The sequence below is a fragment of the Chiloscyllium punctatum genome, chromosome 8, assembly GCF_047496795.1.
Source record: "Chiloscyllium punctatum isolate Juve2018m chromosome 8, sChiPun1.3, whole genome shotgun sequence".
NCBI lineage: Eukaryota > Metazoa > Chordata > Chondrichthyes > Orectolobiformes > Hemiscylliidae > Chiloscyllium > Chiloscyllium punctatum.
Genome location: NC_092746.1, coordinates 102617368 through 102630237, shown reverse-complemented (window position 1 = coordinate 102630237; position 12870 = coordinate 102617368). Strand labels below are relative to the sequence as shown.

The following is a 12870-nucleotide window of genomic DNA, read 5'->3' as shown; positions in this document are numbered from 1 at the left end:
AATACATTCCAAGGTGCTTCACAGTAGCATGATAAAATAAAATATGACACTAAGCCATACGTAGTGATGTTAGGTCAGATGACCAAAAACTCGGAGAAGGAGGTAGATTTTAAGCAATGTCTTAAGGAACTCAGGGAAGAAAATAAGGTACAAAAGGAGAGAACTTCAGAGTCAGAATTTCAAAGTTTTCAACTGAAAGCATGAGCATCAATGGTGGAGAGATTAAAATCAGACAAGCTCCAGACACTAGAATTGGAGTGCATATGACCTCAGCAGGATGTGGGACTGGAAAAGCTGATAGACATAGGGAGGAATGAATCCATAGAGTGAATTTTAAACAAGAATTAGGATTTTAAAATCAAATCATTTCTTGACTATGAGCCAATGCAAGTCAGTGAGCATGCGATGAATATGTGAAATGGTCTTGGCACAAATAAAGGTACAAACAGTGTTTTGGAAAATAGAATGATGGATACCAGCCAGGAGCACATTAGAAAGGTCAAATCCAAAGACAACAAAAGCACCAATGATGATCGAGCAGCAGATGACATGTAACAGGGAGGAAGTTGGGCAATGTTATAGAGGTAGGCACAGCCACTCTTATTGATAAATAAAATCAAAATACTGTAGATGTTGGTAATCTGAAACAAACAGAAAATGCTGGTGGAATTCAGCAGGTGAACATGTTAACATTTAAGACTGGTTTGACTTCTTCAGAACAGAGAGATGTTGGATACCCATTGATGGTTGAATACATTGTTGGTAGCTCATCCTGGGTCAAATATGACACCCAAGGCTGTAGACAGACTGGTTTTATCTCCGGGTGTTGCCAGGGAGAGGTATGAAGTTAATAGATCGGGTACAAATATTGGGCTAGGGCCCAAAAACAATGGCTTCAATATTTCCAGTATTTCTGCTTATCCAGTACCCGATGTCAGATATGCAATCTGACACTTTAGCAACAGTGGAGGAGACGAGTGAAGTTTGTGGTGAGTAGAGGGTGGTGTCATCAGTGTATACATGAAAATTAACATGAAAATTTTTTGATAATGCCACTGAAGGACAACATAGAGGAGGAGTTGGAGGGAGCTAAGGATAAATCTTTCAGGGACATCAGAGATAATGATGTGGAAAAGGAAACAGAAGTCATTGCAAATCATTGTCTGGATATTGTTGGATAGAAAAGAATGGAACCAGTAGAGAATGTCCTAATTGGATGACAGTGCTGAAGTGTTGGAGGAGAATGACGTGATCAAGCGTGTCAAAGCCTGCAGACAGGTTGAGAAGGACGAAGAAGAAAAGATTACCTTTGCCACAGTTACATTTACATAACATTTTGCTTTTTAATGCTTCCTACCGAATTAAAACACCTTTGTTTTTTTGATTGATTTACACCCCAACCACCACTTTCAATCTTCGGTCCCTTCAGTGACAATAATGTATAAGATCCAACATTCCCTCTAAGCTGCTCCAGTACTTTGAACATTGGCATGTCAGTCATGGCATTGACTTCTAATTCAAGAGGTCACTGCCCCATATGGGCATTGGAGGCTTAGGCAGCTGGTAAGACAATTAGAGGGTACATTGCAGTAATTTATCAAGACTTTTCAGAACTATCTTCCAAACTAGGAGACAGTGAGGACTGCAGATGCTGGAGAAGTCAGAGTTGATAAAGAGTGGTGCTGAAAAAAGCACAGCAGGTCAGGCAGCATCTGAGGAGCAAGAGAATTGATGTTTCGGGCTTAACCCTTCATCCGGACTCAGTATTGATGAAGGCTTAAGCCCGAAATGTTGACTCTCTTGCTCCTCAGATGCTACCTGACCTGCTGTGCTTTTTCCAGTGCCACACTTTATCAACACTACCTTCCAAACCTCAAACTTTAACACCAAAAGGACAATGGCAGTCAATGCATGAAAACGCATCCATCTGCAAGTTCCCCATCAAGACTCACACCATTCTGACTTGGAACTACATAACCGTTGTTAGTTCAAAGTTCTGGAATTTCCTACCTAACAGCATTGTGGGAATACTTATACCAAGGACCACAGCGATTTAAGAATGCAGTTCACCACCATTTTCTCCATGACATTGGGAGAGGGCAATAAATTCTGGCTTAGTTAATGATTCCTCTCATCCCATGAATAAAAATGAAACAAAAAAGTCAAAATTTTGCCTACTCACTCAAGCTATCCTTTTGCAGTTTGCTTGCATTCCCTCATCTATTGTTGTATTGTCAGCAGATTTGGTTACAAGACACAATGTTCCTTCACCAAAATCATACTTCTGTAATAGTTCTGTAAAATTAATATTTCTGTAAGTAATAAAACTGGAGCAACTGATATATGAAAAGAAAGAGCTAAAATATGAATTGTTTAGCCTTAAAGATTCATACTTTCTTCATTAACAGACCTTTTTGTGCATGCATTTTTCTTTGTTGGAATTTTAAAAGCCACAAAGAGTTCAAAATATTGTTTTGTGTATATTTTCTTTCATACGTTACAATTCCCAGTGAGTACACCTTCATCAATAACAACTAAATGCCTTCTGTGTGCATGCCTCACTCTCTGCTGTGATGAATTTTGGTTACACTTAGATAAACAATCTATATCAATAGTTAATAAAAACTCCAATGTAAACATTTGTTTGTAATTCATTGGTGATGAACCAAATTACTTAACTCCTCAAAGTTTCCCACATTTGGAGTGGTGCCAGAGGACTGGGGAATTGCAAACATCATGCAATTATTCAAAAACAATTATGAAGATAGGTCAGTTTTTAACTTTTGTTTCTCCGGTTTGCACTGCTGCCTCACAGTGCCAGAGATCCGGGTTCAATTCCCGCCTCAGGCGACTCTCTGTGTGGAGTTTGCACGTTCTCCCCGTGTCTGCGTGGGTTTCCTCCGGGTGCTCCGGTTTCCTCCCACACTCCAAAGATGTGCAGGTCAGGTGAATTGGCCATGCTAAATTGCCCATAGTGTTAGGTAAGGGGTAGATGTAGGGGTATGGGTGGGTTGCGCTTCGGCGGGTGCGGTGTGGACTTGTTGGGTCGAAGGGCCTGTTTCCACACTGTAAGTAATCTAATCTAATCTAAAAAAAAACAACTATATGTGACACAGTTAATACTCACATTAAAAATGTGAGTTATTTTAGAAAAATCAGCAAAGATTTGTTCAGACACTATCACATCCTGAAGTTGTTTGATTAGTTGACAGAGAAGCATAATGGTGGCAAGGCTATTGATGTGATATACATGGACTTCCAAAAGGCATTCGATACAGTGCCACCTAACAGACTTTTGAGGACTAAAAGGGTCATGGTACAAAGGGACATAAGCAAGTGGATACAAAATTGTATGCTTGTTAAGAAACAGACAGTAATCGTTAATGGATATTTTTCACATTGGAAGGTTTGAAATGGAATCCCCCCCCCAGTTCACCAGAAGTCAGTATTACTTTTGGTAGGATGCACAGATCGGTGGCAGATAATGTTCTATGTGGAGAAGAATGAAATTACACACACTTATAGAAATGACATGGAGACAGTGTATAAGATATGTGGCGCAACACGAAAGGAGTACAGGAACAGAGACATCTAGGTGTGTCTGTGTTCAAATTATTATAGGAGTCAGGACAGATTGACCGAACTGTTAGGAAAGCCTACTGTATACCAGAGTTCATAGAGTAGCAGCATACAATATATGAGCAGGGAGGTTATGCTTAAGTTATACTGGCAACATTTTAGGGTGTGAATTCAATGCAAAAAGTGCAGAGATGGTTTATGAGAATAGTTCCATGAGTCGACATTTCGAGCATAAGCTCTTCATCATGGAAGGAGCCCAAATGGGACTGAGAGATAAATGCGAGGGGTGTGAGGCTGGGGTGAAGGTAGCTGGGAATGTGATAGGTATGTGCAATAGGATCTCTCACTGAGATCTTGTAGAGGGAGGAGGAGAACTTCTTCAAGATGTGCATCCTTGGAAGAGGCTTCACAGTAAGGTTTTAATTGACTGGGAGAAAGTGAGGACTGAAGATGTTGGAGATGGGAAGTGAACATTTTAATTCCAGATTTTTGTTGAATTCAAATTCTGGCGTCTGCTATGGTGGGTTTTGAACTCCTGTCCACAGAATATTAATCTAGGTTATTGAATAGCACCACTATTAATCTAGGGGGCCATGATAAAGAAAATGTAGAAACAACGTGCAGGATTGCGGGCAAAAGGCGAGAGATTGGCAACGAACTCAAAAATGCTCAGTGGAGGCGCTTACAGGCAGACAAGACGGCCCGAATGGCCTCCTATCAAAGCGGAGCTCACTTTGGAAGGTGGGCGGGGCCGTTCCCTATTGTTGTGATGACGCGACGCTCGTCTCCAAGCGACGGGCCAGGGGGACAAAGGAGGTGCGCAGGCGCAGAAGTGGTGCTCGGGCCGGGGGGCGGGGAGAGAGCCTTCACTCACCATGGCAACGATTGGCTTCCAGGCCGCAACCCTTTCCTGATAATATTCTCTCTCTCTCTCGCCATATTAAAATCGACCCTCCGGCGGTGGGCGGTTGGTGGGAGGAGGGCCTGAGGATATCAATGAGCGATGAGAGGCGAGTAAAAGGATGATAGCGAGCAGCTCTGGCCTCTTGACCCTGGCTTCGTGCCTGTTGCTCTGTCGCTGCTCGGCCGCCCGGAAGACGATGGTGGTGCTGCACCATAACGACTCAAGCGAGTTGCCGCAGCCGCAGCCGAAACCGCAGCCGCAGCCGGAGCCGGAGCCGCAGAGGCAGCTGCCCCAGCCGGAGCTATCCGAGTCACCTCAGGCCGTGTGCCCGGAGCTGTGCCGCTGCTACATCAACATCCTGTCGTGCCACCCAGCCAAGCCGGTGGGCTCGCACAGCCACGATGCGGCCGTCGACCTCGGGGAGGCGGCCCCCACCGAATCCAGCGGCAATGGCAGCAAATCTCCGCACTCCAAGCACAACAGCAACACCACGGAGGAGGATGAGAACAGCATGAAGATTCTCACTGAAATACCCTCTGGGATTCGAGGCACCATGTCTGGCAATGTCCTGACACCATTCACCGTACTGTAGGTTCTAAACCCCACTTTTTATTTCGGTAGACGTGTTGTTAAACTGGAACTAACAAGTTGTTTCTTATAGCACGACGTGTTTGTTACTTTTAGAAACAAAATCTCGATGTTTAAAATGTATTCCAACCACTACATCTAAAATACCACCATATTACCTCCCCAATTTTCTGTGAACCCCATTCAGTTCACTTCATTCTCATTGCACCTGTTGCCATATTGTAATACCCTCTCTACTCAAACAATGTTTTCTAATTCATCAAAATAAATGCCCAATCTCCACTCATTATCACTTCCAATTACATTTTAATGTCGATCAGTAAAATGAAACAAAGATCTGGAGATCCGAAACAAAACCGGAAATTGCTGGAAAAACCTAGCAGACTGGGCAGCACCTGATGAAGGACTTTTGTCCGAAATGTCGATTCTGCTGCTCATCGGATGTTGCCTGACCTGCTGTGCTTTTCCAGCACCACACTCTGGACTTTCATCTGCTGCATCTGCAGTCCTCACTTTCTCCCTGTGGAAAGAAAGCAGAGTTTCGAGTCCAGTCGGTCTTAATCAGAACTGAGTTCAGAAGTGAGTCACCAGACTCGAAACATTAACTGCATTCTTCCCAAAGGTGCTGCTAGACCGACTGAGTTTCTCCAGAAATTTCTTTTATGGTGTCAAATTGTATTAGTTTGTGTCGTCTGTAAACGTGCCTTTAATAACTCTGGAGGTGATTAAGTACCGCAAAGCCCTCAAATCACAAATCCAGCATGCAAACTGTACTTTCATTAATCATATTTTATAGCGCTATGGTGCTTAATTGCAGTCAACAGCATAAAGAGTTGGAGTTTAATGTAGTTTGTATCTTGTATAGTTTACTGTTGTTTGGTCTCTTGTTTTTATTAAACTGTTCCCTTACTCATTTGAATGGATTGATCAAACATCATTTTCTCTATACATCATCCCATTCTGCATCAACATGCAAGGATGTCTTATTGCCACTTTCAAGCTACTTGCTTAACTGATGGAATGAATGCAGTGGTCTCTATAAATCTCAGACTGACTGATTATTGACTCTGTAACATCAGTTTTGCATATTTTGCAACTTGTGCATTGAGACTATTTTCAGAACCTGGTTAGAGGGAATTTGAAGAGCAATTAGAATTAGGTTTATTGTCATACTCAAGTACTGAAAAGTGTTGTCATTCCTGGTGCACCTTAGGTACAAGGTACCTAGGCACAAAATCTTAGTGCCAACATAGAAAAATAAAGAAATAAGTTAAAAGTTCTCAATTGGATCCTTAGAACTGAAATATGTGAAAAATGAATGAGAGTAAAGGACCGATGATAAATTTCATAAGACATCTGCTTAAGTGAAGCGATCAAACATTCCACAAAGAAAAGGTTTCATAAAAGAGCCTTTACCTGAAGATCTAGTTAATGCTTAGAAGAGAATTGTCTGACTCTAAAAGGAATTACAAATACATTACACACAGTTAATTGATGAAAATGGTGTATCATAAAATAAATATTTGGAATGTTAAAATGGGCTATTTTGACTTTTGTAATATTGTACCTCATCCTATCCCCTTTTGAAATGTCTGGAATAAAGTTGTGTAGAGGCTAGGAATACTGCACCAAGTAACTCACCTCCTGACTCTCCAAAGCCTGTTCATAATCTTCAAAACACAAGTCAGGGGTGTGATGGAATACTCACTATTTGCCATATCCCTATCCTAACCCTACACTCATCCTTGGAACACCTGGAAAACAAGGTGTTAGATTTTATGTTAGATCCTACTCATTGACTACAGCTCTGCCTTCAACAACATTTTCCCCTCCAGACTGATCTCAAAACTCCGTGATATTGATCTCGGCTCTGTCCTTTGCAACTGGATCCTCAGCTCTCTAACCCACAGATGGCAGTCAGTGAAAATAGTTAACTGCATGTCCTCTACAATAACACTCAACACTGGAGCATCCCTAGGATGTGTCATCAGTCTCCTACTGTATGCCTTGTGCACCTATGATTGTATTGTCAAATTCCAAACAAATGCCATCTGCAAATTTGCTATGGGTGGATGGATATCTAACAATGACAAGTCAAAATGCAGAAGGGAGATAGAGGGCTTGGTGATATGGTGCAATGACAACAACCTCTCAGTGTTGGCAAAACTAAAGAACTGATCATTGATTTCAGAAAGAAAGGAGGATAACACGCCCTATCTACATCAACAGAAGTGAGGTTGAGAGAGTGGAGAGCGTCAAGTTCTTGGAATGGCGATAATCGACAACCTGTCCTGGACTTCTCATGTAGATGCGAAGGTCAAGAAAGCACAACAATACCTCTTTTTCCTCAGGTATCTCAGGAAGTTTGGCATGTCCTGACGGACACTTACCAACTTCTACAGATGCACCATTGAGAGCATATAATCTGGCTGCATAATGGCCTAGTTTGGCAACTAGAGCTGAAAATGTGTTGCTGGAAAAGCGCAGCAGGTCAGGCAGCATCCAAGGAACAGGAGAATCAACGTTTCGGGCATCAGCCCTTCTTCAGATATGAGGAAAGAGTGTCCAGCAGGCTAAGATAAAAGGTAGGGAGGAGGGACTTGGGGGAGGGGCGTTGGGAATGCGATAGGTGGAAGGAGATCAAGGTGAGGGTGATAGGCCAGAGTGGGGTGGGGGCAGAGGGGTCAGGAAGAAGATTGCAGGTTAGGAAGGTGGTGCTGAGTTCGAGGGATTTGACTAAGACAAGGTGGGGGGAGGGGAAATGAGGAAACTAGAGAAATCTGAGTTCATCCCTTGTGGTTGGAGGGTTCCCAGGCGGAAGATGAGGTGCTCTTCCTCCAACCGTCGTGTTGCCATGGTCTGGCGATGGAGGAGTTCAAGGACCTGCATGTCCTTGGTGGAATGGGAGGGGGAGTTGAAGTGTTGAGCCACGGGGTGGTTGGGTTGGTTGGTCCGGGTGTCCCAGAGGTGTTCTCTGGAACGTTCCGCAAGTAGGCGGCCTGTCTCCCCAATATAGAGGAGCCACATTGGGTGCAGTGGATGCAATAGATGATGTGTGTGGAGGTGCAGGTGAATTTGTGGCGGATATGGAAGTGTCCCTTGGTGCCTTGGAGGGAGGTAAGGGGGGAGGTGTGGGCGCAAGTTTTGCATTTCTTGCGGTTGCAGGGGAAGGTGCCGGGAGTGGAGGTTGGATTGGTGGGGGATGTGGACCTGACGAGGGAGTCACGGAGGGAGTGGTCTTTTCGGAACGCTGATAGGGGAGGGGAGGGAAATATGTCCCTGGTGGTGGGGTCCGTTTGGAGGTGGCGGAAATGACGGCGGATGATACGTTGGACATGGAGGTTGGTGGGGTGGTAGGTGAGGACAAGTGGGGTTCTGTCCTGGTGGCGGTTGGGAGGTGGGGCTTAAGGGCGGAGGACCGGGAAGTGGAAGAGATGCGGTGGAGGGCATCGTCGACTACGTCTGGGGGGAAATTGTGGTCCTTGAAGAAGGAGGCCATCTGGGTGGTACGGTTTTGGAACTGGTCCTCCTGGGAGCAGATGCAGCGGAGACGAAGGAATTGGGAATATGGGATGGCATTTTTACAGGGGGCAGGGTGGGAGGAGGTGTAGTCTAGGTAGCTGTGGGAGTCGGTTGGTTGTTAATAAATGTCCGTGTTGATTCGGTCACCCGAGGTGGAAATGGAAAGGTCTAGGAAGGGGAGGGAGGAGTCTGAGACGGTCCAGGTGAATTTGAGGTCGGGGTGGAAAGTGTTGGTAAAGTGGATGAACTGTTCAACCTCCTCGTGGGAGCACGAGGCAGTGCCGATACAGTCATCGATGTAGTGGAGGAAAAGGTGGGGGGTGGGGCCAGTGTAGCTGCGGAAGATGGACTGTTCCACATATCCTACGAAGAGGCAGGTGTGGGTGCCCATGGCTACTCCTTTGGTTTGGAGAAAGTGGGAGGATTGGAAAGAGAAGTTGTTCAGGGTGAGGACCAGTTCAGTCAGTCGAAGGAGGGTGTCGGTGGAAGGGTAATGGTTGGTATGGCGGGAAAGGAAGAAGCGGAGGGCTTTAAGTCCTTCGTCATGGGGGATGGAGGTGTATAGGGACTGGATGTCCATGGTGAAGATAAGGCATTAGGGACCGGGGAAGCGAAAATCATGGAGGAGGTGGAGGGCGTGGGTGGTGTCCCGAACGTAGGTGGGGAGTTCTTGGACTAAGGGGGACAGGACCATGTCGAGGTATGCAGAGATGAGTTTGGTGGGGCAGGAGCAGGCTGAGAGACAATGGGTCAGCCGGGGCAGTCAGGTTTGTGGATTTTGGGCAGGGGGTAGAAACGGGCGGTGCGGGGTTGTGGGACTATGAGGTTGGAGGCGGTGGATGGGAGATCCCCTGAGGTGATGAGGTTCTGGATGGTCTGGGAGATGATGGTTTGGTGGTGGGAGGTGGGGTCATTGTCAAGGGGGCAGTAAGAGGAGGTGTCTGTGAGCTGGCATTTAGCCTCAGCGGTGTAAAGGTCGGTGCGCCAAACTACTACCACGCCTCCCTTGTCTGCTGGTTTGATGGTGAGGTTGGGGTTGGAACGGAGGGAGTGGAGGGCTGCACGTTCCGAGGATGAGAGGTTGGAGTGGGTGAGAGGGGTGGAGACGTTGAGGCGGTTAATGTCACGGCGACAGTTGCCTATGAAGAGATCGAGGGTGGGTAAGAGGCCAGCACGGGGTGTCCAGGTAGATAGGGTGTGTTGGAGGCGGGAGAAAGGGTCGTCAGAGGGTGGGCGAGAATCTTGGTTGGAGAAGTAGGCGCGGAGGCGAAGGCAGCGGAAGAATTGTTCGATGTCACGCCGCATGTTGAACTTGTTAATCCAAGAGCGTAGGGGAATGAAGGTGAGGCCTCTGCTGAGGACTGATCTTTCAGCCTTAGAGAGGGGTAGATCTGGAGGGATGGTGAAAACACAGCAGGGCTGGGAGCTAGGACCTGGTGTGGGGCTGGAGCTGGGAGTGGGGGCGGGGTTGGGTGTGGGGGCAGGGACGGAGATCGGCGTGGGGGCGGAGTTGGGCGTTGTTTGGCAACTACTCTGCCGAGGACAGTAAGAAACTACAAAAGGTGGTGATCACAGCCCAGACCATCACTCCACTTCTGTCCATGCACTCCATTTACTTGGCTTGCTGCCGTGGAATGGCTGCCAACATCATCAAAAACTCATTGCACCCCAGTAATGATCTCCTACAACCTTTTCTGTCAGGCAAGATACAGAAGCATGAACGCATGTACCAGCAGGTTCAGAACCAGCTTCTTCCTGGCCATTATTAGACTGATGAATGAACTCTCTAGCCTCAAATAATGCTGACCTTGCTAATGCTGATCTTGCCTAGTGCATACCCTGTGCAATGTAACTCTAAGTTTTTTTTGATCTGTATATCCTTTCTTACTATGATTTGTTTGTATTGCTAGTAAACAAACTTTTCACTGTACCTCAGTATATGTGACAATAAATCAATCACTTGCCTGACTGAGTACATCTCCAACAACACTCAAGCTTTGCACCATTCAAGACAAAGAAGCCTACTTGATTGCCATTAAATCCATATGTACCATTACCAACATTCAGTAGCAGTAGTGTGTATTGTGTACAACATACACAGAAGAAATCTGCCAAAGATCCTTATATGATACCTTCCTAACCCACAACCGTTTTCAGCGAGAAGAACAAGGACAGCAAGTACATAGGACAGCCACCACCTGCAAGTTCCCCTCCAAGCCATTCAACATCCTGGCTTGGAAGGAAATATATCACCGTTCCTTCAATGTTGCTGGGTCAAAATTCTGGAATTCTCTCCCTAAAGACACTGTAGGTGTGCTACAGTACATGGATTGTAATTGTCCAAAAACGCACTTCACCACCACCTTCTCAAAGGCAACTGCTTTGTCATTCCAGATCATGGCTGATCATTTAACTTCACAGAATTTTTCTGCACTATCCTCATATTCCTTGATATCTTTAACATATTTCTAGATATTAATCTTGAATATACTTAATGTCTGAGCTTCTACACCTTTCTCAAATTGAGAATTCCAAAGATTCATCAATCACTGAATGAAGATATTTCTGCTCGTGTCAATCCTATATGGCCTTACCCCTTACCTTGAGACTCAGTTCCCAGTGTTCCAGATCCTGTAAGAATTTAATGTGTCTCCGTGAGATGATGTCACATTCAAAACTCTAGAAAATATATGCTAGTCTTCTCATAAGACAGTCACAGGGATCAGATCAGTGAATCTTTACGTCAAGGGCAAGTATACCCTTTCTATTGTAAAGAAATTGAAACTGTATGCAATACTCCAAATGTCTCTTTAAAACGCTCTATACAATTGCAATAAGATTTCTGTACTCATACTAAAACTCTTACAACAAAATTCTAATATTTGCCATCTTAATTGCTTGCTGTATCAACATATTTCAGTGACTCATTGAGCGCACCCAGGTCTCTTTGGATATTATTATTTTCCATTCTTTCACATTTAAGAAAAGTTCTGTGGTTTGTTTTTCCCATCAAATTGATAGATTTTGATAACTTTGCATTTTTCAATGCTCTGTTATGTTCTTGCTTTCTCACTTAGCCTGTCTAAATTCCCTTGAAGCTACTTTGAAATCTCTTCACAACTGACATTCCCTTCTAGTTTTGTGTCACCAGCAAACTTGGAAATATAACATTGGATCCCCACATTCAGATCGTTAATATGGATTGTAAATCACTGAGGCCCAAGCACTGATCTTTGGAGTACCCCATTAATTACAAGCAGAGAAAAGTCCATTTATTCCTCAGAGAACCCCTGCAGTGCAGGCTATTCAGCCCATTGAGTTCACACCGCTTCTTCAGAAAGCATCCCACCCAGACCAATCCCATGTGTTTCCCATGGCTAATCCACCTAGCCTACATAACCTTGGACACTACGGGGCAATTTAGCATGGCCAATACACCTAACCTGGACATCTTTGGACTGTGGGAAGACACTAGAGCACCTGGAGGCCCATGCAGACATGGGAAAAATGTACAAACTCCACACAGTCGCCCAAGACTAGAATCAAACCTGAGTCCCTGGTGTTGTAAGGCAACAGTGCTAACCACTGAGTCACCATGCCACCCCAGAAATGAATTTAAATGTCACCCATTAGCAGGATGGAGATTTGAACCAACATACCCAGAGTGTCTGGTTACAAAACCAGCAACATTACTACGACACCACTGCCTTTCATTTCCTTTTAGTCACTTTTCTTTTTGTTAGTCATTCCTGATTCATGTGAGTAAATTATCCTGAATCTGATGTTATCCAATTCTAGTTACTAATATTTTGTATATGACTTTATCGAAAGCTCTTTATAAATTGAAATATAGCACATTGACTGATACTCATAGATCCAGAGACATTTACAGAATGAAAGGAGGTCATTTAGCCCATCATGACCATGCCAGTCAATAAAAATCGGACTACACTAATCCAATTTTCTAGGTCTTGGCCAACAGCCCAGGAGGCTGTGTCAATGCAAATGAATATTTCTGATTCAACCACTTTTTCAGGCAGTGAGTTCCAGACTCCCATCACACTCTGGGTGAAAACAAATTCTCGTCAACTCTCCCCTTAGTCTTCTATCTCTAACCTTAAATCTATGCCCCTCTATTTTGACCCCTCTACTAGTGGAAGAAGTGCTTTCCTATCCACTTTATTCTTATATACCTCTATTAGGTTCTTTTTGAAATTTCACTGTTCCAAAGAAATCAACACCATCCTATTCAATGTTTGCTCATTGCTCAAAACCTT

At 44.6% G+C, this 12870-nt stretch overlaps 1 protein-coding gene across 5 annotated transcripts in view; it reads left to right on the top strand.

Annotated features, from left to right (window-relative positions):
* Positions 1-4402: 4402 nt before the first annotated feature.
* Positions 4403-12870, top strand: part of LOC140480786 (uncharacterized) — a 152870-nt gene continuing 144402 nt past the window's right edge. For 3 of the 5 annotated variants that reach the window (XM_072576166.1, XM_072576167.1, XM_072576168.1), the window contains exon 1: positions 4403-5071. In XM_072576166.1, the coding sequence (XP_072432267.1) occupies positions 4602-5071 (470 nt within the window). In that variant the 5' untranslated portion in view covers positions 4403-4601. The remainder of the gene's footprint in view (positions 5072-12870) is intronic. The other 2 variants (XM_072576170.1, XM_072576169.1) reach the window with 1 other exon arrangement.